This window comes from Cibotium barometz, chromosome 51, assembly GCF_041138505.1.
Source record: "Cibotium barometz isolate CiBa-2024 chromosome 51, ASM4113850v1, whole genome shotgun sequence".
NCBI lineage: Eukaryota > Viridiplantae > Streptophyta > Polypodiopsida > Cyatheales > Cibotiaceae > Cibotium > Cibotium barometz.
The window spans coordinates 39698065-39723021 of NC_141096.1; the positions used below are offsets into that span (position 1 = coordinate 39698065).

General features: G+C 32.4%; 1 protein-coding gene across 1 annotated transcript; it reads left to right on the forward strand.

Moving 5' to 3' along the window:
- The first annotated feature begins 1210 nt into the window (after positions 1–1210).
- Positions 1211–24552, forward strand: LOC147609616 (putative serine protease EDA2). The gene is made up of 13 exons (XM_086787623.1): positions 1211–1501; positions 1603–1728; positions 2771–2926; positions 3982–4167; positions 5097–5213; positions 5686–5736; positions 7439–7510; positions 8936–9032; positions 12063–12156; positions 14925–15019; positions 19374–19448; positions 19590–19667; positions 24318–24552. Exons 1-13 carry the CDS (start codon positions 1268–1270, stop codon positions 24410–24412), a joined length of 1476 nt encoding a protein of 491 aa, XP_086643749.1. The 5' UTR covers positions 1211–1267; the 3' UTR covers positions 24413–24552.
- The last annotated feature ends 405 nt before the right edge of the window (positions 24553–24957 follow it).

Sequence of the window (24957 nt, forward strand, 5' to 3'; positions counted from 1 at the left end):
AAGTAGTCTACACCTATAGTTACAACAAATAATGCACTTACACAGCTTTTCCCTTTGATGAAAATCAAAATTAGGCTCATAATTAGACATTTTACGTATTAAAAACAGGTTGCGCAAAAGGCCATGTATGAGAAGAGGCCCAAAAAGTGGCTCTAAAGTTTTGGAAAATTCAAAACAAAGTAGTATTTACCCTATATAACATGGGTGCACCTCAAGTTTTACATTATTAGCTTGCATATGGAAGGAGAAAAATTCATGCTCCACCTGTATAAAAAACATCATTTCAATATTAGCGAGTCAAAAATTTATCCAATAATTATCGTTTGATGATTCCAAGATTTAGTTTACATCATGGGCTTTCGATCAAGCCAAGTTTCATGATCAAACTATGTCCCTTCTAAAAGTTATGTACAAATTACTACTATTTTGAAAACAGCAAAAATCATGCGTTTTATCAGCATGTGTCTAAGAAAATTAAAATATTACCTTGCAAAAGCTAAGAAAAGTGCAATTTAAAAAATCTCAATTTTTTTTTTTGGGTCTTGAGGAACATCTGTGGATGTTAAGCATTTCAAAACTCTTAATAGATTGCCCACAAAAATTCAAGAAAAATGCTAACTTTCAGGACTTTAGTGTCCTCAGGACACTTTAGTGTCCAATTACAGAACTAGTGTTAATGATGAAAAGGTTATTGTATTATATTATTATAGAACTCAATCTTGATTTTAGTGTTAAGTTTATCACTAATCTTTCAAGAGTTAACACTAATCCATTGTAATCACTTTCTTGATCACAAATTACTTACATTACCTTTTGTATCTGGATCTTTATCAAGATTTCAAGCTTTTTCACAAAAATGAATAGAAATGGTAATAGGAAGTAAAGATTAGATACTTACACCTCTTGAGCTGATGTGAACATGTGAATCAACCTAAGATACAAAAGATCCATTAGTGTGAATAGGAGCAATTCCAACCCAACAATGAACACCATCATATGTCCAAAAGGACTAGACACAAGTCATGAATGGGCCACTCCCTCATAAATGCATCTTCACGGCCGGCAAGTTTGCAGGCCCTTTTAAAGGAGATACGCATAGTGACAAGGCCGCGGGCCGCGGCCGGCCTCAACTTTCAAGGCGTTCTTTTTCTTGTGGTTGATGCTAATATTCGGTTTAATATAGGTGATTATTTAAGCGCGATGTATAGGCCACCATTACCAGCAGCTGCAAGTCGTATCGCTGCAGCAGCTCGCACTAGTAATAGTAATGGCTTCTTCATCTTCTCCTAGGTTGCCACTCTCATGGAGGAGGTGCTGCGGGCGATTTGCGCTCGTGTTAGCTGTCACGTGTTGCCTTCTGGTTGCGCACATGCCCACTTCAGAGAGTCTCTTGCACAACCACATTAGACGGCTTCATAGCAAGCTATCTCAAAAGACAGTAGCTTCTGCAAGTAGTGCCCCTCTCTGGATGAATCAAACTGTGGATCACTTCAACCCTCAGGTGTGCTCTCTCTCTCTCTCTCTCTCTCTCTCTCTCTCTCTCACACGCGTGCGCACACACAAAATAACTAATTCATTGGGTGACCTTCATTATGATCACAGGACACACGAACGTTCCAACAGCGTTATTATGAGTTTCTTGACTATTTCGTTGACCCTCAAGGTCCTATATTCTTGCTGATCTGTGGAGAGTCCGCATGTGGAGGGATCGACGACGACTACTACCTGGTCAGTATATAAACCGATTTGTACACAAGGCTCTTCAGCCTTCCATCTATGCCTAACTACATATTTATATGTAGCCTAGTGCCATAAACATGAAACACTTAGGGCTCCCAAGGGCTCTATTACATGAAAATCAAGCCCTAAAAGCTCATTAGGTGCTTACCATGAAGTTAAAATGAAGAAAGGGCTCCCAAGGCCTCCATTATATGATGAAAACCTAGACCTTAAGTTCGTTAGGTGCTTACCCAGAAGTTAAAGGAGGCCACAATGTTGGAGTGTTGGAGCAATGTGTTGGGTGTGTGATCCCAGAAGTTAAAGGGAGTTAAGACCAAATGTTTCTCCTCTCCCTTCCTCTCCCATCTTAGCTCTTGGTTGTGATCACACACCCATCTATTCATCCTTATTAAAGTCATTTAAAATACTACAAGCGGGTAGAATACTTCCATATATTTTTTAATTTTGAATTGGCTATATCATGTGATTTTTTAAACCACAATCTCTTCCTAGATGAATATGTATATATGATATTAATCTAGCATAGAATAATCCACTTCGCATGAAATTGAGCTAAATTCTAAATAGTTGCATAAAGACGAAGTGGAGTTGTACCAATGCATTTTCTATACCTACATGTTGTGCAAATACCTACATATGCTTATATGAAAGCATGCATTTAGGCATAAATGGATGCATACATGTATGTCTATAAAAAGTAAAAAATGCTACAGTATGGAATTTCAAGCTGAATCAATACCACAATCAACAAAGTGTCTCATTGAGCCACCATTCCTTCAGATAACATCGTTCTTAATGCACATGACATACAAATGATCTCTTCGTCTCTCTCTCTCTCTCTCTCTCTCTCTCTCTCTCTCTCTCTCTCTCTCTCATATTTATATGCACAAGTGTGAGCACATAAATATCTTCTCAAAGGTTTCTTTATGAGTTATTGTAACATGGGATAAGGAAATTATTATATTGTTATTACTATATGTTTTAGCACTAGATGTGAAAGTTGCTTACTATATTTTTCTTCTTATTATAGGTTTTGGCGCAAGGTGTGAAGGCTGCTTGTGTCACACTAGAGCATCGCTATTATGGAGAAAGCATTCCAACTCCAGACCTACAATTAGAAAACCTTAAGTATCTGAGCTCAAAGCAAGCTCTCTTTGACCTTGCCACCTTTCGTAGCTATTATCAGGTATGAATCATTTCAAGGTATCAAGCACTCTTTTTTTCATTAAGTGGTGCCATCACAAAGTGTCTCCTAGTCTTACTTATTTAAATATGCTTTTTTTTTAATTCTTCTTAAAAAATGAACAATATGTAAGGAATTTGATGAGAAAGGTATTTTATTGTTGTGAGAGAGAATTGATAAGGAATGAACTATAGGTAAAAGATTTCATGAGAAAGATACCTCATCATTGAAGTAAAAAATGCATTACAAATGCAATAACAACATTATTTTATGTAGTCATTTGACAATCTTATTACAACCATTCCAAACTTTATGTTAAAAGAGTCTAAAACAATTATGATAAGAAAGATAAAAGCACAACATCATATTATTTATCAATGTAAAATTTATTTAACTTAACAAATTAAACAAAAATGATCATTTTAGCATGATTATAAGTAATGTTTTTAAAAATCAAAGTGTTATGTTACATGTATATTCCTCTCATATCAATTTTCAACAACTACATAACATATAGTCCTAAAGTTTGGTTTTTATAGATTTTTCCAAATCATTATTGTAAAATTTGTTGGAAGACGATTTATAGTGAATGATGCAAAGGAAACTCAACTCTAAATTGGAATCTCAAGTCATATTTTTTTTAAAAGTGCAAAAATGGTCATTAGAAGCTCACCTTTCTATGGTTCCATGTGTTAATTAAGAAAATTGTTACTTCTTATAGACACTACAACATGATTTCTATGGTTAATGTGTTAATTAAGAAAATTTTAATTTCTTCTAGACACTACAAAATGGTTTCTCTAAGTCAAAATTAATTGATTATATATGATCTACAGAGTTGTGTTATGTCTTTTGAATAAGATTGTATATTAACTATTTTAACGTCAATGCATCTATGTATATAGACTTCCATGATATAATAACTACATTTGATATGACTTATAAAAATTTTCATATTACCAACCGTGATTACTACATAAAAAGCTTTTATGATCCTTTTTGTATACAAAAGTAATGATTTTGCTACTAATAATATGTTTTTTTAATGGAAATTTCAGGAACAAATTATCAAGCGTTATAATTTATCAAAAAATTTTGAGAATGCTTGGATAGTCTTGGGTGGTTCATATTCAGGTGCACTCAGTGCTTGGTTTAGAGTTAAGTTTCCACATCTCGTGCGGGGAAGCATTTCAAGCTCTGGTGTTGTGAACACTATTGAAAACTATCAAGCATATGATATACAGGTATTAAAATAGAAAGTTATAGGTCTGTATTAGAATTTGAATTATGTTCCTAAATAAATATTTCTTTTCCATAGGTGAACCATAGTATTAGTATTGTCAATATGCTAGAAATACAATATGCTTGATTGCCTAACTATCATTCTCTCTCTTTCTCTCTATCTATCTATCTATGTGTGTGTGTGTGTGTGTGTGTGTGTGCATGCCAGTATATGCATATGTGTGCGTGTGTATGTGCACACGTACAAGAAATGTGTGTTGTGAGGGCTCCTTTTTTCGGGACATAATGCCTCAACGTGTGCTGCTTAAAAGCACGACTAATGATAAGAGAAAGAGAGGAATAACATATTCTTTCTTAAATTATGAGACGGGGACAACCATTATTTATACAAAACCTTGACTCTAAGAAAAGCAAAAAATCACTCTTAAAATATGACCATCTATTAAACTAATTTTATCCTAAGAAAATAGTAGATGATTCAATTATTCTATATGATGATGCTCATTTAATACAAGCTCCCTAGTGGCATGAATTTACGATGCTCTCATGATCATAACATCAATTTAATGAAAATTCAAGTGAAAAAAATCCTAGTATCAGTACATACGCGCATGTGCGATGTGGCACACACGTACCCAAGTGCATGTGCTACAAAAGTGGAGATGTACAAGCACATTGTGTGAGTGGTTCAAACTATCTGTGCAAGTGCAAATGTACCCAAGTTTGTGTGTTGCAAAAGTGGAGGTATACGATCACATTATGGTGATGGTAAAGCTATATCTTTTTAAATAAGGTAAATTAGAATGTCGTATGTTCAAACATAAGAATAGAGATGACAATTGAATTGGTTTTCAAACTTTCAGAGTTTTTTAAAATTTTCTTTTCAACATTGTTAAATATGCCTCTTTATTCTACAAACATTTGAATGTAGCTTGGAGAATCTTTAGGCCCCAAATGCGGTGCTGCTTACAAGGACATTACAAAGCGCTTAGATGAAGCCCTTGTGAAAAATGCAACATATATCAAGTCACTCGTCAATGCTACACAGGTTCCAAGTCTAACATAGAAAGATGATTCATTGGTTATTAAAATCAATTTAACATCTCTCTCTCTCTCTCTCTCTCTCTCTCTCTCTCTCTCTCTCTCTCTCTATGTGTGTGTGTGTGTGTGTGTGTGTGTGTGTGCACGCATAGAAATTCATGCATTATAAACATTTGTTCATATTTAGCCAAAACACATGCAAGCATAGAAATTCATGCATTATAAAATATATATATATATATATATTTAAGGATTCCAAGACACATGCATGCACAAATGCATTATAAACATTCGTTCATATTTAGGGATTCCAAGACACATGCATGCATGTACTTGAGAACACACACGTGCATGTACTTGAGAACACACACGTGCTAGCTAGTGGAAAGACCTATAACTTACATAACTTGAGAGAGAGAGAGAGAGAGAGAGAGGAGATTACATGAATTTCTCATTAATAGATGAAATATATTTTGCAGTTAAATGATGGTGACTTTGCAATTCTCATGGGAATTTTCCCTGCTGGCTACGTAAGAGCTCTCCCATTATTTATTTTATTTTTTTGATCAAAATAATTAACTTTCAATGTTTATGTTACTATTAGTAAGGGTTGTGGTGTATCATATATCTAAAAAAGACAAGAAAATATCTTTTTTTTTAAAGTGGACAATTCTTTAAAAGTGGAGATTTTATTTTTAAAAAGATCAGAAAAATGGATATCTCTTTAAAAAAATCGTCAAGATTAAAGTGAATAGTTATGTTTTTGAAAAGGAAAGAAAATCAAATAACCTTTAGTTAATTAATGAAAACTAAACTTATGAAATTGAAGAATGAGAGCACTAACAATATTCCAAATTAATTATCCCTTAGATAGAGAACTAGGTCAAATATTTACTAGCATAAATAACATTTTCATGAAACTTATTTCTTATTAGCAATCATACATCATTTTGTTGGGTAAACACTTTTCTAAAACAAACCCTTTCTAAAACGAAGGAGTGAAATAGAGAGTACATAATACATTCACATTTGACTTCAAGTGTAAGAGCTTCCTTTGCATGAGTAACCAAAGAAAACTTATTAGTGAAATAATCTAAAGTAGTTTGTATTTTTGTATTACAATGGATATGATTGGACTTTGATAAAAATATGGTTCCTATTTCAAGTAAGACAAAAGGTCCTTTTATCTATTGATACACCATTTATGGCTTAATTTCTATAAGTAGAGAGAGGAGAGAGGAGAGAGAGAGAGAGAGAGAGAGAGGGGGGGGGGGGAGAGAGAGAGAGGGGGGGGAGAGAGAGAGAGAGAGAGAGAGAGGGAGGGAGGGAGGGAGGGAGGGAGGGAGGGAGAGAGAGAGAGAGAGAGAGAGAGAGAGAGAGAGAGAGAGAGAGAGAGAGAGAGAGTAGAGTATTGTAAAGTTGAACACATAATGTCACAAGTTTGTAAATTTTCATAAATAAAAAAAATAACTTAATGAGAAAGTTATAAAAAATTAATAAGATGTTTGTACCTTTGAGATGCAAATGAAAAGTAAATAGATGGGAAAAATGTACAATAAAAGCTAGTACATGTGAAACGAATTTTCTAATACGTGAGAAATTTTTAAAAAATTAATAAGATGTTTGTACCTCTGAGATGCAAATTAAAAAGTAAATAGATGAAGAATATGTACAATAAAAGTTGGTATATGTGAAATGAATTTGCCAATACATTTGGCATTTTTTAAACATATTCTTCATGGATGATTTTTAAAATTTATCTATAAGAATATTTTTTAAATTTAAATCGAACAAAAATATCTATTGATACAAAATATATTCAAAGTTATTTAATATTTTCCTATTATATCTTCTCTTGATATTGAAATCATTCTTTTTTTAAAATAAAATGCTAGCCCTTAGAAGGCTTAAGCACAAATGGTAACACCATGGGATGCACACAAGCATAGATCAAGGGTTTTAACCATTCAATTTTTAGCATAATTTATGTCAAAAAATAAGGTATAACTTTGAGAGGTACTGAGCATTTTTTTAAAATTATATATACAAAATTAGCATAAATGTAAGATTACATTTGTTATTAATTATCTTAATAAGTTTTAATTATGTTGATCCATATTGCTAATGTAAGATTATATTTGTTATTAATTTTCTTAACAAGTTTTAATTATGTTAATCCATATTGCTACCTATCAACAATTATAAAAAGAGTAATTTGGTATACATATACAGGTTCAATATGGAGATCCAATCACTCCCTGTACACCCATCTTGGAAGCAATTAGCAATGGAACTGACACTTTGGTAAGTACGATGCCTAAAAGAGATCATTATGAAATCAATAGTTTATAATGTATAGAGATCATTATAACTATACATCACTATTACACTATGCAATAGTATATAGATCATTGTAACTATACATAAATGTTTCACTATGTGTGCATGCGCAAACACACATGTACACACATGGTGTAATCACACATCTACACAAATGCATTTTCATGCATGCATGCCCACACAAATGCCCATGAATGCAAATATGTAGATGCATGTATATGTATGTGCATATACAAGCATGCCTACACAAATGCACATGCACCCAAAGATGCATATACACATGAAGGTAAAAATGCACATGCATGCAAAGACACACTTGCACATATTGGCTAGAGTGTAATCTTTTTTCATGTTTTATATTCTAGCATAATTAAAGTCTATAATAGCTTAAAGATGTCAATATTGTTTTCCAAAAAAGTAATAAATTATGTTCATGACAATGCAAAATCTTCTTACTGTACAAGTGATACACCTAAATTTTAATTTTTGTATCTTGTCCAATATTTGTTTCCTAAAAAGTAATGAATTATGTGGATGAAAATATAAACCTTGTTCCTATACAAGTGATATACCTAAAATTTAATTTTTCTAGGTTGTTCAATATGGTACTTGTTGTTGAATGAATGTGTTATTATAGGTAAAACTTTCAAAAACATTTACTTGTTGATAAAACTTACGCTTAGGCCACAATTCAACTTTACTGTAAAGACTTTATAATTATAGGTGTACTTAAGTAAGCCACTAGAGGGATTTAAGGCTAGCTTCTAAATTGGAATAGAAAATATACTTGAAAATCTACATAACTAACTAAATATATACCTTTAGATTTCCACCAAAAAGTATGACTATTTGAAGGCCAAATCTTTTTTGTTTAGGTGTACATATGGATAGACATCTGTTATAACCTCACATTTTAGAACTAAAAATTATAACCTCACATTTTGAAACTGAAAACTATAAATGTGAAACTAGTTCTACCAATGATATGTTTTTATATCATAACTTTTTGAAGGGCTTGGTCATTTTCTAGTTTCTTCGGTGAAATTTATAACAAAAATTTTGCTTTTATTAGGAAGATACACCATGGAAAATAGGTTTCTTGAAACATATTTCTTTTGTCTTAGAGCCATGCTATAAAAAAGGGCTAGGTCATTTTTTAATATTATCTTAGCACCATACTTTTTCAATGTTAAGCTATTTTTCATTAAATAAAAAATTCTTTTTTATAGAATTGTTTATGCAAAAACCATGATTATGAGAATATCAAACATTTATGTGGAATTATTGATAAATGATTTATACATCATAAAAAGTAAAAATGACATCCTGATTTAAATTTTTTTATTGAAGTGATTCAAGAAAATAAATATCTTTTTGTAAATATTTTAGGAAGCATATGTGGAAGTGATAAATGCAATGACAGGAGGAGATACAAGTTATTTTAGCCAAGAAATCTACAAGAATGTAGACCCTAAGGTTGATGTTGGTATGTATCAATTTTCATTTGGAGTTTTTGTTTTATTTAAAAAAATCTTCATAAAGTATTTTATTCCATTTATCTTTTGTTTTTTATTTATTCCATTTAGAGTTTTTGGTTTACTTATAAAGTCTTCATAAAGTATTGTATTCCATTTATCTTTTTGTTTTTACTTTTTAATATTTAGATAACCCCTGATTTATCCAATTACTTGTCTAGTATTTAGTTAAACCCTCCCTTATCAAATTACTTGTTTTGTATTAAGATAATCCCTCTCTTATCTAATTACTTGTTTTGTATTAAGACAGTCCCTCTCTTATCTAATTACTTGTGTTAATTAGGTAACCCCTCCCTTTTTTGCATTTAATCTCTCCTAAGACTGTGAATAATAACTAGAAAACACTTCCCTTGTATAATTACTTATCTTAGGAAACAAATAACGCCTCCATTTTTTTCAGCATTAAAACTCTCTTAATATTGTTCATTTTACCTTGATGGTTTGAAATGCAAATTTTTTATGATTAAACAAAGAGACTTATTAAAAAAACAAAACTAGCTTATTAGAACAGTTCTTAAAATTTACAAAAGATAAAATCTAACTATTTTTTTTCTTTTCGAATACTATATATTAATTTTCTTTTTTCCACTATCTATTTTAATTTTTACATCTTGATGTTTAACTCATCGAAACTGATCCGAAGTTACATATGCCCCCCCCCCTCTTAGTTTTTCTTCTCTCTAAGCATTTGTTAACAAAATAGGTGTGGCTGTCCAAACCAAAAGATTTGTTTTAAAAATAGTTGTTGGTTAGTCAAACCATTTCCTTATTATTGTTTTACACATTGTCAGTATTGTTAGAACCTAAATTCATAGAAAAGAACAACAAAGTTATGGGGCTATATTTTCAATATCTTGGGTTTTTTTGGAAGAAATAATGCTTTGCATGTAAAATGATATGGAGGGGTTCTTTTGGAATAAATAAAGCCTTAGTCTTAGGCAAGAACCAAGCATTAAATACTAGTATGTTTGTATATACTATGATGCTAGTTTAGGTTTACTATTCTTGCAAACACTAATTTAGCATTAGGAGACACAATATACTATGATGCTAGCTTAGATTTAGTTTCCTTGCAACCACTAATTTAGTATTATTAGCTACAAACTTAATGCTCTAAGGTTTTTGAAAGTGAAGTTACTTTATCATTTGTCTAGAACTTGGACCTTATAAGGTATTAAACCAAGGGAGTCTGAATATAATATACATATTTAATGAATAATAGAGGCAAAGAGTAGCATCACCTATATTTCTTAGCTGTAATATTATAGAACATGTTTTGGTAATCAAGTAATTTTTAGTTCCCTTAAGAGACTATTTATTAGCTTGGGTCATATATACTAGGTATTAATATAAAGTATCATTTATTTAAGTAACAAGTTTGTGTGAATTAGTTGTCGAGCAAAAATATAACTAGAACCAAGGAATTCATTTGATGAAGTATCTAGATTAAAAAACGTGCTTTTTTAAAATTACTTTTAAAGAGATTTCAAATCTTTCTAGTTCACTTTGTTTAAGTATCCTTTTAGGAGTTTTGTTTGTTTTTAAAATTAATTTTAGCCTCCAAAACTAGTGTCTTTTGGAAAGGGAGTGCGCTACTTGTTAGAAACAAATTGTTGAGCCTTCATGTTTCATTATTGCATATAATTTAACTCATTGAAGTCATTTTTTATGGTCTCCTTGACAAGACCATTAAAAAAAAATGGATTCTTCTTATGAGGAGAATCCATATTTAAGCAACATATTCCTAAGATTGTGGCCTTAACCTTAGACATATCTTTTGCTAATAGCGTTGAGATGGATTTAAAAAGCTTTAATTTGACATTAGGCTAACTCAAGAGAATCCATATGATACATTTCTAATTTGACATAGACTAACTAACTATAATATTTATGTTGTGCACACTTCATTATGGTTTAGGAGGATCTAATTTGACACAGACTAACTAACTATAATCTTTATGTCATGCACACTTGGTTCTGGTTGAGGAGGATCCATATTATTTTATGTTATCTTTGAAGCACATGTTTCACATATTCAAGGATGACCCAAAGTACACAAAGATGCACATTATTGCAATTTTAGTTCTTCTTTCCAGATGACACGACAACTTTCCAGTAAAATCAAATGGCAAGCGATTGTAGGCAGGTAGTTCTATATTCTCAATAGATGGTTTTGCAAATTTTTTGGGTTGTTTGTTAGAAAATAGGCAGTAAAATAGATGCAACAAGATCAACACAACATGTATCAAGCAATTACAATGATCTTCTATATGCACTTACTTTTCAGTTGGTGGACTTTCAGTTGTAATTGAATTCATTTTATAGTGAATACAAGACCTTGGGGGCAACTTGTAATGGAACAAGGTAGTCAACCCTAGCCAACTATGGGACCCTAGGTAGAAGGTAGTCAACCCTAGCCAACTGAACCAAATCTAGTAGTTTGCCCACGTGTCCATGCTAGTCTACCCAATAGATTCACCCCATCGACCAGCCCAAGATCTCCCGAGCCAGCCGTGCTCCACAGTGTAGCCCTCCTGTGTGCGCTCCATGCTTCCAAACGCACATGAGATACAATAAATCTGGCAACACAACGGATAATAATGATCTTTTCTCTCTTCACCTACGCTAGAACAACGGATATATTGCTCGAAGAACAACGGATATATTGCTCGAAGCCCTGGATTGAAGTGTAAATGGATGCATGCGAAGATGTGAGATGTTACTCACAATATTTTGAATTAACTTTAACTTGGATTTAAAAAAAAAACTAGAGACAGTCTTTCTTTCATATTAAAGCACAATAATAAAAGAATATAATTTAATAAATGGTATTAGTAGTGATAAAAACCTCAAAGGTGGTTTTCAAATCACATAAAAAGAAGTCAAATTTCTCACCTTAAATATCTAAAAAGCAATTTTTGTGAAATAATGATGAATATCTAATAATGATGAAGCATCTATTCATGTGGTGTTTGTTTTAGGGCGGCAATGGACTTACCAACAATGCTCGGAAGTCGCTTATTTTATTACAGCAGCATCAAAAAATAATATCTTTATGCGTCCACTTAATCTACAGTAAGATAAATTTTTTTACTTATTCTAATGTGTACTGTACGTGATATTACCCACTTATATTTCATGATCTTTGACATGCACGATTAATTAAAGTAGGAGCTATATCAAGTATGATAGAACATGTTATTTAAGATTAGTTTACTAATTCCTCACTATTTCACTTATATAGTTTGATGAAAGGGACAAAATTTAATCAAGAATATATATTTGAGCTTCCTAAAAAATAATACGACATTTCTACCACCCACTTATGGTTGCCTGTACACAATCTTATAGTTGTGGTTGAAATAACATATATATTTCATGATCTATGACATGCATGATTAAAGAAGGAGCTAAATCAAGTATGATAGAACATATTATTTAAGAAGTCTAGTTTACTAATTCCTCGCTATTTAACGTATATAGTTTGATAAAAGGGACAAAATTTAATCAAGACTGTATATTTTAGCTTCCTAAAAACTAGTATGAGATTTCTACCACCCACTTATGGTTGACCACTTATGCATGTACACAATCTTTTAGTCTCGTGGTTGACCACTTATGCATGTACACAATCTTTTAGTCTGGTGGTTGACCCCAATAAAAGATTGTAACACACACAAACACTAATGTCAACATTTAAAGTTGATGCCACCTGACACCGCTTTCCATTTTACTTTAGTTTTCTATGTTGAATCGCCCTTTAAATCTATAAAAGATTTTAAAACTTTAAAAAATTTTAAATCTATAAAAGGTTTAAAGACATAAATATGGGTTTATGCTCATTTTGCACTTGACTCTTTATTATGCAAGGGAAGGGCTCCCCTAAAGATAATTTTTGTATACATATGGATATAATGTCTTTTGTTATGTCTAATGACCTTAGTGTGCACCAAATTCAAGGAACTAAGGAATAAAAATATCAAAGGACCAATTGAGTAAGAAATGAGTAAATGGTGTGTGGCTTGGGCTAGAGAGGACATTGTGTTTTGAAAAGTGGGTTGAAGGGCATGGGAGAAAAACATAAACAACAATACATAAATGCTTGAGGGGTGATAGAGGCTACATATGAAAGCATGGTAAAAGGTAGGACTCTTTGGGCATGTGGCTTGGGCAAGGGAGGCCATTGTGTTGATGATGACAAGTGGGTTGAAGGGCATGGAGAAAAACCATAAACAACAATACAAAAATTCTTGAGGGGTGATAAAGGCTACATACACATAGAAAATACATTTAGAGGATATCCCATGAGAGATAACAACTGAAAAATGTTAAAAAATAATATTAATGCCAAGGCAGTTGTGGCAAGGATCACGATCCAACAATGATAGCTATGGCTCTCTCTCAAAAAAAGTGAAAAGATGAAGAGTTTTGAAATCCTGAAACCCTACCTTATCCTAGATGTTCTAACCTCTCATCCATATAAATATAAATATGTATGGATGTATGTATATGTATATACACATATATACATGCAAGTGTACACACATACATACATGTATGGCATAAGCATAATGACCCTTGAATAAGTATCACACTCACTTAGTATGCTCATAAGTAATGGGACATTGTAATTCACCATACTTCTATGATTTCTAGTGCTCCAATTATTGGGGTCACAGTCTTACTCTTTTATGAATCATTATTTTGTGCAAATTAACAAACTCATGTGTTTATCTTTTGAAGCTATCTCTTCCATATTTTTATCAAAAACTTTCATGGGAAAAAATGAAGGGGGTAGCATGACTAGGTAGGGTCCCACTTTGCCCAACCGACCTTTCTTTCCAAAAGAACAAGCTTGGGGAAAATGAATATGTGAGGGATGGTGCCCTTGGACTTTTTATAGCTTTTCAACTTCCACGATTTCACCACATTTAGTATAAGTAGCATATCCTTCACACTTGCTTCACATAAGATTTATGCCTTTTTATATCCCCTTGAATTCATGAAGCATAGAGAGGAGTAGCTCAATGCTATAATACCATGTCCAAAACAATGTCAATGCCAATGATGAGTCTAAAAACCATAGTGACTATCCCATTAGAGGTGCATACTTTTTATGGGCTATGCGAGGGGCTATCATGAATAGTTAAAGATCCATTTTGCCTTATTAGACCTTTTTGCCCAAAGTATCTAGCTTTTCCTTTGAACTTTCACACTTTCACTACATATGGGGTACTAATAGAATCTTCACCCTCTTGCGCCCTTCATCATATCCATGATATATATACACCTTCCAACATAAAATGCCTTCAATGGGTGGTAGGTATGGGGTGCACCTTGTGTCCTAGAGAGAAGTGACACATCATATAGATTATAAAAAACACCCACTCATGCATATTCATAACCACATGAACAAGCACAAGCACAACATGCCCATGCACAAGCACACATGCACATACATGCACATGCACATACACATGCTTATGCACACACACACACGCACATGTGCATGCACATGCACATGTGTACATGTACACATATATATGCGCATGCACATGCACATGTATAGGCATATGAATGGTGCTTGGGGTTGGTAATACTATGTTGCTTCTTGTTTTGTCTTAAAAACACCATGAAAAACTATATTAATGCTTGTGTCCATACACATGCACTTGTGTGTGTGGGGGGTGTGTGCATGTGAAATTGTGATACATGCATGCATGTGTATGTGTGTGTTTGTGTTCAAACACATGCATGTGGACTTGTGTGTATACATGTATGAGTAGAGAGAGAGAGAGAGAGAGAGAGAGAGATTTTAATGTCCTACTTTTTTCTTCTTCAAGATATCATCTGGACCTTTGTGCAAATGTATTTGGGAATGGAACTTCACCACCTGTAGATGTCACTGATATATATTATGGTGCAACTAAAATTGCAGGTATTTACTTCTCTACTTTTTAAAACTTCTTTAAAGATAGAAACATTTTAAAATTTAATCTTCTATGGGTCCCAGTCCATGTATTCTCATAGATCCTATAGGATGAATGTTGGCTAGAGATCTTGTTGGACCAAAGAATTCAATGGCAAATTTCTATATGGTACCTTCCATCTTAGGCTACTACCTCAATAGAATGTCTTTATGGTGCCTCAGGTCCAATAGATATAAGTGAAGAATCTCTGACCTTTGTAATGTTTTACCCATGGGAAAGGGCTTGAACCCCTCCGTATAGAGATAATGGTGCATCCATGTATCTCATATTAAATTATCCATCCATGTATATCATATTAACTTATGCATCTAAGTATGTAATTCTCCTGACAATTAATCTCCCATTTACTACTACATACATATCTATGTCTCATGGGATTCCCTTTCTAATTTTGAGTATCTCGTTATGTGATGACACCCTTACATGACCTATGATGATCCTCATACCATGGGATATGTACCTATGTGAAGAGCTCAATCTATCCAGTGAAACATTCCAAGTTTGTCGGAAGAACGCATTAGGATATTCATGTCTCATCTTGATTTAGTCTAGTGAGATCTAGACAAATGATGTTAGTTGTTTTGCGTATGTGGAGAGAGCTCAACCTCTCATAGTGAAACATTTCCAAGTCTATATAGGACAAAAGCATTTTAGAAATCTTTACTGCGAATATTCATGTCTTATCTATATGAAGTCTAGTAAGACCTAAATAAATGTAGATGAATGATATTATGCCATAGGAGAGCATAGAATAGGGAGTCCAAGATTTACTTGAAGGGACACAAGGGTAGGGGTATCTAAAAGATATATGGAACTTAAAACAACTTACATTGCATGAATACTAACAAGCATGACTGCCTTTTGGAGAGACAATGCTTTATATGGTGCCTTAGGTCCAATAGATATAACTGAAGCATCTCTAATATTTGAAATGTTTTACCCCTAGGAAAAGGCCTAAACCCCTCCCTATAGAGATAATGGTGCATCCACTTATCTCATATTAGCTTATGCATCTAAGTATGTAATTCGCATGAAAATTAATCTCCCATTTGCTACTACATACATGCCTATGTCTCATGGGACGCCCGTTCTTTTGAGTATCTTGTGATGCAATGAAACCCTTAGTTGACCTATGATGATCATCATACCATGGGATATGTATCTATGTAGAGAGCTAAATCTAGTAGTGAAACCATCCCAAGTTTGTAGGAATAAGGCATTGTGATATTCATGTCTCATCTTGATGAAGTCTAGTGAGATCTAGACAAACGATGCAATTGTATTGCATCTGTTGGAGAGAGCTCAACCTCTCATGATGAAACCTTCCCAAGTATATAGGATAAAAGCATTCAAAAAATATTCATTGCAAATATTCATGTCTTATCTATATGAAGTCTAGTAATTAATACCTGTATAAATGGCCTTTCTATATGATGTCTAGTAAGAGCTAGATAAATGTAGATGAATGATATTATGCCATATGAGAGCACATAATGGGGAGTCCATGTTGTGCAGTGGAACAAATTGAATTCAAAATAATCAGATTGTCACTTCAAATAATAATTTGTAAGAAAATATAGCATAGACACGTAAACACCATATTGGGTACAAAATTTCCCCCATGTGTGAGACCCGGTCTCACACATGAGCATTTTAATGATTTATAAACATATGAAGTAATTTGATACAATCAATCTCTTCCATAGAGAGGATACATCATCTCATCGGGGGAGAAAAGATAATATAGAAAGGAAGGAGCAAAAAGAGAATTTAGAAAGAAAGGAGAGCTTCATCCAAGGAACCTGCAATTCTGAAAAACCATGTTTAATAGAGTTCTCTCGCTCTCTCTCTCTCTCTCTCTCACACACTCTCTCTCTCACTCTCTCACATGAAATAATTAAACCATACAAGAAAAACAATAAAAGAAATTGATACTCTCTGTAGACGTTTGCTTGTCTTAGCATGTCATGGCTCCCTATATGTAGGTACAGGCCTACAATTTGCAATGCCTGTAACTTTCTAGTCTCTTGCTAGAATATAGTTGAGTTTATACTTAAAAATAAGGGAATAGTGTTGGTATACAACCCTACAACATGGGCCGTTTTACTAAATTTGGTTGTATGTAAAAATACACTACTTTTCAAGAAGTTGTCTATTTTAAAAAACGTTTACATTTTCTACCAATTAGCTTTTAGTATACATTTGTTATTATTATTATATGATATAAATTTATATTTATTTTTACATTTTATATTGTATATTATTTTAATTTTAAAAATTTCTTACGTTCATAACTTGCATAATTGAACATTTATGCTGCTCTACTTACAAGGGAATGAGATCATCAAGTAAACGGATCTTCATGGAGGAAATCATCACCCTCTCTTGGAGGAAAGTTAAGGGTTTCTGTGTCGTTAAATTTAAAGAGAAAAGGCCTCTCCTTAATAAGTTCTCTTGTTATTAAAGAGAAAAGGCCTCTCCTTATTAAGGTCCTTACCCCCCCTAGACACCAAATGTCTGTGAATAGGGTTCCACTTATTTCCACAAGGTCTCATCATCTTTCTTTCGAGAGCTGGCTGGTGACTTACACATGTAATGTGTGGTGGAAGTTCCTTCTGTTTTTGTCTTCAAAGGTCATCATGATTGTGTTTGTGTTGTGAGCCAATTTTTTTCTAAGTTACCTCCACTCATTTTGCAGTCTTGTCAAGATGTGGCCTTGATCTCTTTCTTCATCCTAGAAGTGTTTTTTTTTGGATCGTAGTTTTGGTGGCATTTGAGAATCTCTTGTCTGATTTCCTTCTTTGTTTGCTTTGCTTGGACCTTAGTTTTGGTGGCATTTACAAGAATATATTTTATGATTTCCTTTTTTGTTTCTTGAAGTTCTCCATGTTTTACTTCTTTGTTGCTTGAAATTCTTTGTGGTTCCTCCTTGAGTTGCTTTATACTTACTTATTGTCATGTGGACCCTTGATTTAGGGGAATATTTCTTAAACTTGATAATCTCCTTATCATATTGTTGTGTCTACATGCTTCCTTTTTCCTTCTCATGTGCTTTTGGTATCTTTTTCCATCCATTCTCTGATTGGTATTCCCTTGATTTAGTTCTTAAACTTTATAATCTCCTTGTCATAGTGTTGTATCTTCAAGCTTCCTTTTTCCTTCTCCTATCTTTCTAGTATTTTTCTCCATTCATTCTCTTATTGGTCTTCCCTTTCTATAGCAGGCAGTCATGCATATGCACATTTGGGTGTTCTAAAAGGTCAAAATTACATTCAAAATTGGCTATTTATTTTTTAAAGGATTTTAACTTTGCATTCTAATCCTATAATTATGGGAAGATTAGGGTAAGAAGAATATCACAAAAGCAATACCACAATAGCACAAGCCCCTAGTTCTAAAAGTTTTTATACCCTAGGAGTACAATAAGTTGCATTTGATTAGGTAGTAAGATGTCGATTATGATTTAAAGATATTATTTGTGGGTAGCTAATGCGAGATTAGATTTAAGTTCCTTGAGCTCTTCTAAATTTTTAAAATTTTTATAATACCCTTGTGGAGTGGATTTTTTTTTCCCATAATTGTATGGCCATTTGTAGATCCGTCCATAGAACCACATAGGTGTTCTCCAAGTTCTTCAAGTACTTCTATCATGATGTTGAGTGTACTTTTGTAAGTGTTTTACAATAAACTTTATAGAACATTGAGGAATATGTTTTGCCAAACGAAAAAGAGATAGAATAGAAAAAGCACGGTAGATTGTCATAGTGAAATCCATAGTCTAGATCTTGATAGATTTACACACGTATATGTCTCATAAACAAGGAAACAAAAAGATCCTAGGTGTAGGTTTAAAAACATTTCTCATTTTTCTTACATTATTTGTAGTTTTGACATGTTTTTTAGAATCTCAAAAATGAGATTATGGAATCTCCATAAATATATACAACTTGTAAAGAAAACAATTCACTATAGAATACTTTAGGAAATTTCTCATGAATTTTCTAATTACCTTAAAATGCCTTTTATTTATTTATTATAAAAGAAATATAAAAACATAAAAAATCTTTTTTCTAAAATCATATGTAAACATAAGACTAAATATAATAGTAATTTAAGCAAGTAAAACTCGTGTTAAATATTAGATTAGTTCATTAATGTTTTTAATATAGTCATTATTTAAAAAAATACAATAGGTATCTTGTATATTTTTTATACTAGGTCAAACTCATATTAATCTTAACTATATTGGATATTCACATATTGAGAAAAATACAAAGGGTGTTTACCATTTTGCAACAATAGGTTCGAATATTCTATTTTTGAATGGCTCGCAAGATCCTTATCGACATGCTTCTAAACAAACTTCAGCACCAAGTGGTAAGAAAATTATTCAAACTTTCTTGATAATTAAAACTCCATACACTTTTATTCATCCTTAGTATTTTGTGATATAGAGACTTTCTTGTTATAATTAAAAGTCTATGTACACTTATTTATCCTTAATATTTTGTGCTATAGAGACAAGCATCTTAATCACTTGTGAGAACTGTGCCCATTGTGTTGATATAAATGGATGCCAACCTTATTTACAAGGAGGTAAGTTTAAACCATACTTCTCTCTCTCTCTCTCTCTCTCTCTCTCTCTCTCTCTCTCTCTCTCTCTCTCTCTCTCTCTCTCTCTCTCTATCTCCATCCCAATACAAGCATAGCTGTGTAATGTGTCGACCCATTAATATGCACCGATGCACATGCGTGCCCACCCATGCACAGATGTACACACACATACACACTCACACAGGTATGTACGCACCCACATGCACATGAATATGTGCGTAGGCATGGGTGGGGGCATGATTGTGGGTGGGGGCATGATTGTGGGTGGCCACATGACTATGTGCCCATCTTCATGCAGATGAATATGTGTATGTGGGTGGGTACATGACTATGTGCTCACCCATGCCCATGTACATGAATATCTACATGTGGGTGGGCACAAGACTATGTGCCCACCCATGCCCATGCACATGCACATGAATATGTGCCAACCCATGAAAATGTGCACACACATGCACATGCACACGCATACACACATGCACACTCACACATGTGCATGCACACACACACATATGCACACATGAACATGTACACACACGTGTATACACATGCACACCCATATGCACATGATGCAAACACATGCATGGGCACACTCACATGCGCAAGCACAAGCACACACACATGCAGGCTCACGTACACATGTGCACACACACTTACACATGCACATGCACACACACATGTAGAGGCACATTCACATGCACATGCACATGTAAACTTGTGCACACACACACACACACATGTGTATAGGAATGCATGTAAGCACACACATACACATAAGCATGTGCATGTGTGTGTGTGTGCGTGCACATGCACATAGGTATACATGTAAGCAAGGAAAAACACGCACACATGTATATATGCATACACACACTCCCCCATACACACACATACACACACTCTTATGCCAATTCACATAAGCACACACATAGATACACATTAACATAAACATTCATACATATAAAGTACAAATAACACATTTACCTATATATAAATGAAGAAATATGAAACACAACACAGATATAAATTATATGTTCTTATATCATTTGATAATTTTCAATTTCAATATACAAATAGGTTCATGACTTGAATATTATAGAAGAGTGGATAGTAACTAAATTTATATAATGTAATGAAGAAATAACAATTAATACAATGTGAATAGTTTTAAAAAAAATGTAGTAGCACATGTACGGTGTTCAATTTTGAGTACTTTCTACATAGAAGTTATGGGTAGCAATGACCATATTAACTTTATAGGTTTTCAGTTTCTACATAGAAATTATGGACAGTAATGACCACATTAACTCTATAGCTTTTTCGTTTCCACATGGAAGTTTTGTATAGTAATGACCACATTCACTTTATAGCTTTTAAGTTTCTACATAGAAGTGTTTTAGTAATGACCAAATCATTTACATTATAGCTTTTTTGTTTCTACATAGAAGAGTTATAAGGTAATGACCACATTAACTTCATAGATTTTTAGAAAATTTTATTTTCTTATCGAATATTTTGTAGCAATGTGCATATCCTTAATAATATTGTATGAAATATATTTAGATTAAAAATATTATAACAAGTAATATATGTAAAGATAACAATTGTTTTTCTTTTAAATATGTAAGAAACTAAACAAAAAAAAATTGTAAGAAACTAAACAAAAAACAAATATTTTTTTTCTTTTAAATATGTAAGAAACTAAACAAAAAATAAATTAACAAATAAAAAACAACATGTTAGAGTATATATATATATATATATATATATATATAATTCTTTCAAATTTATTTTAGTACATAAATATTTATTTCAATCTAGGGTCTTAAGTTGCGACATTTGATATGACTATGAATCTTACCATCAAAACACAAAGAAAAATGTGAGATACTAATTTTCATTTCTAATTATCTTTGTGCACAAGTTAAGGTTTTCATGCTTGGCATACACATGGAATGCACATGTTACTTTTACTGCAAACATTTCTTACAAGTAGTAGATAACAAATGTGATAAGTATTTGTATCAAGTCTATTAATAGATTTTAAGTATTCTAAGGGCCTTGAGCAGATAATCAAACTAGCGCTTCAAATGGTTCAATATAAAAAGGGGTAAATTTCAATATTCAAGTCTCATTTAAATTCACATTATTTTATGCATCTAAATATACCAACTAGAATCAATAAGCATTCACTTGTCAACATCATTGGATTTCAAATATCAAACCTAGTAGGATTTTAATTAACTTTTCAAGTTTTTTAAATTATATTATACAGTTCTATAATTAAATTAAATAATTCTGTTTATTATGATTATAGTGTAAATAGAGGCCTTTTATATTTTATAAAATAACATATTTTGGCCTCTTATTACTCACATAAAGGTATTCATAATTAAAGTTATCATCCAAATATGAAATAGAAAATGTATACGTTAATTTACACATAAAAATGACAACCAAAAGGATGAAAGTTATAGAAAGGTAGAAAGGCTAAACATTCAAGCACTTTAGAAGCTAATAAAATTTCCAAACATTCAAGCACTTCATTTTTTTGCAATGTATGAAAAGGTAAAATTTCTAAACTTTAAAATCTCATTTAAAAAATTCAATCCTTCGAAATTTCTAGTTAAGAAAAACACAGTAGGTCTACAAGGATTCAATTTTTAAAACGTAAAAAACATCATAACTTCATTTCTAAAACCTAAAAACATCACAACTTCAAAATTTTAGCTACAAATGAGAGACAATGAAAAGATTTAATTTTCTTTAAAAAAAATCAAACAGGTAAGTATGTTATGTTTTTTGTAGCTATGGTTTAGATTTTTTAACATCATGTTGTGTGTAATTGTATGTGTATGATGAACATAACACGCATGCTAAACTTTCAATATATATTGTTAGGGTATTTTAGGTAAAACTTAATCAATATGTAATGTATGGCATGTTTTTAATTATAAGAAGGATATTCATATATTTTAAATGTTATCAAAAGTGGGGATTTCATGATATAGATAGCCACACATGGTCTTTTAAGTGCAGTTCTTCAGTTGTTTTTTTTTTAATATCTGACTAGCCTTAGACCCAAGATCTGACTAGCCTTAGGCCCAAGATCCTTTCGTAGTTACTATTTTTAACTGACTAGCCTTAGACCCAAGATCCTTTCGTAGTTACTATTTTTAACTACCCATAGTAGGTGCGCTAGGCACATGAGGTGGGCTTATTTTATCTACCCGTAGGTAGGCGATATACCTAAGGAAGCACCTTGTGGGGTTTTGAACCTAGGACCTAGTCCTAGGCCAAAATCTTCACCACTTGGGTGATCACCTCATTGGTGAGTTGAAATTTTATTTATAGTACAAGTCCTTACTTATTGTCCTTCAAATATAGAGAACATTTTTATTTAAAGTGCAAGCGCTTTCTTATTGTCCTTAAAATACAAACTACCAGTGTTTCCTTATTTTCCATAAAATACCAAGGATGTGTAAAATGCATGTATGTAAACTCTAATATCACAATAATATGAGTAATTTGATTGTAAGCTTGATCATGATTTATAATACAATTTTTCTTTGATAATGTTTTTACACACTTAGATTTTGCCTATTTAAGATATGCCTTAATTATTCTAAACATACACATGTCTTTTTGAAAGAGTGATTTAGTTTTAAAAGAAAAATCATTTAAATAATCATGTGATATGCTTATTTGCATTATGTAACAAAGTTTTTGAAAGAGTGATTTAGTTTTAAAAGAAAAATCATTTAAATAATCATGTGATATGCTTATTTGCATTATGTAACAAAGTTTTTTTAGGATGCACATGGGATAGGCCTAGGAACATAGCCTTAGGATCATTTATATGTGGGATTAGGGTACATGGGCCTTGGGAATATAAAAGGCATGTGCTCTAGGACTACTGCACCTTTGATATACCTTTTGAACCATTTGAAGTCTTTGAATTATCATTACACTTTACTTTCCATTGTCCTTAGTGATAATCTCTCAAGCTTTCCATAATCCAAACTAATTAGGTTATTCGAAGGATAACCTAGATGTTACTTTTTTTCACATTCTTATCTCACCTACGTTCCGTAGTTATAAAAGGGAAAGAGTACTGAGTTAGTTATAAAAAAGAATAGTTTAAATAATCATGTGATACCATATTTTCATAAACAAGAACTTATCATAACCGTAGTCCACATTGTTTACACTAGCATGAGAGAGTCACATCCCACCAAGCTGCCAAGAAGACATATTTAAAAAACTAAAATACATATTTAGTGTTTAATTTAATTATTTCATTAGAACATTTCGTTCAATTTGTTTAGGAGATTAAAAAGTAAAAGTTAAAAACACTTTCTCTATACATTTTTATGTATATTATGAAGTGTGTAATTTGAATAAGGATAAAATAATTTCCTTGGATAGTAGAGCAATCAGATAAGAGTTTTGGTTTCCAAATAGTTATAAGGTGACCATAGTATAAGTTATCATGAATAATCATGATAATTTTCCAATCTCCTTTAAGATCATGAGTTAAAGTTTATGGAAAGTTTTAGATATTGTTTTATTTGCATGACGCTTTATATCATGGCATTATCTCAATAACTTCCTTATATGATTTTTATTTTATAGGTGATTCAAGCTCATGTACGTCCCCTCAAAATGTTACTCAAGCAAGGGCTATTATGAGGAGTTCAATCGAGAAATGGATTTCTCATAAGTACTAAGAGATTGTAGAAATCTAGTAGTACTAAAAGACTTAGTTTCAAAAGATGCATAATATTCAGAGCTTCTTGGAGCTTAACATCATTTGCTACAAAATAAATCATGCTTTCAAGGATAAATTCAAATTTTACTTATTGGAAATTTTAGAGTTTTAAGACTTTTCAAAGTTGAAAACCAAGAACTTAGCTTTCAACTAGATTTTCCAAAGCTAGGATTAGAAACATTCTTTTGAAAACATATGATTTAATGGTCTTGCTAACCAAGGAACATACTTAACTAGAAAAAGACTTTCATTCTTGAAAGAAAGGAGCATCTAGATTAGCCTTGTATTAACCTAATTATCCTTAGATTAACCTTTATTAAGATGATTAGCCTAGGTTTAGAGAGAGAAGAGAGTAATTGACTTGTATTATGATGGTTATGAAAAGGTACAATGCCTATGAGCCCTATGCTTAATATAGCACAAGGCCCCCCAAAAGTGCACATATAAATGACCCTAAGCCCAAGTTCCTAGGCCCCATCCCCCATGTGCATGTGAAACCAAATC

Bases quoted from the DNA above. Each gene is read 5' to 3' on its own strand.
- LOC147609616 (XM_086787623.1), top strand. From the start codon at position 1,268: ATGGCTTCTTCATCTTCTCCTAGGTTGCCACTCTCATGGAGGAGGTGC. The intron at 5,214-5,685 runs GTTCCAAGTCTA...TATATTTTGCAG, and splicing joins CACTCGTCAATGCTACACAG to TTAAATGATGGTGACTTTGC. The intron at 12,157-14,924 runs GTAAGATAAATT...TTCTTCTTCAAG, and splicing joins ATGCGTCCACTTAATCTACA to ATATCATCTGGACCTTTGTG.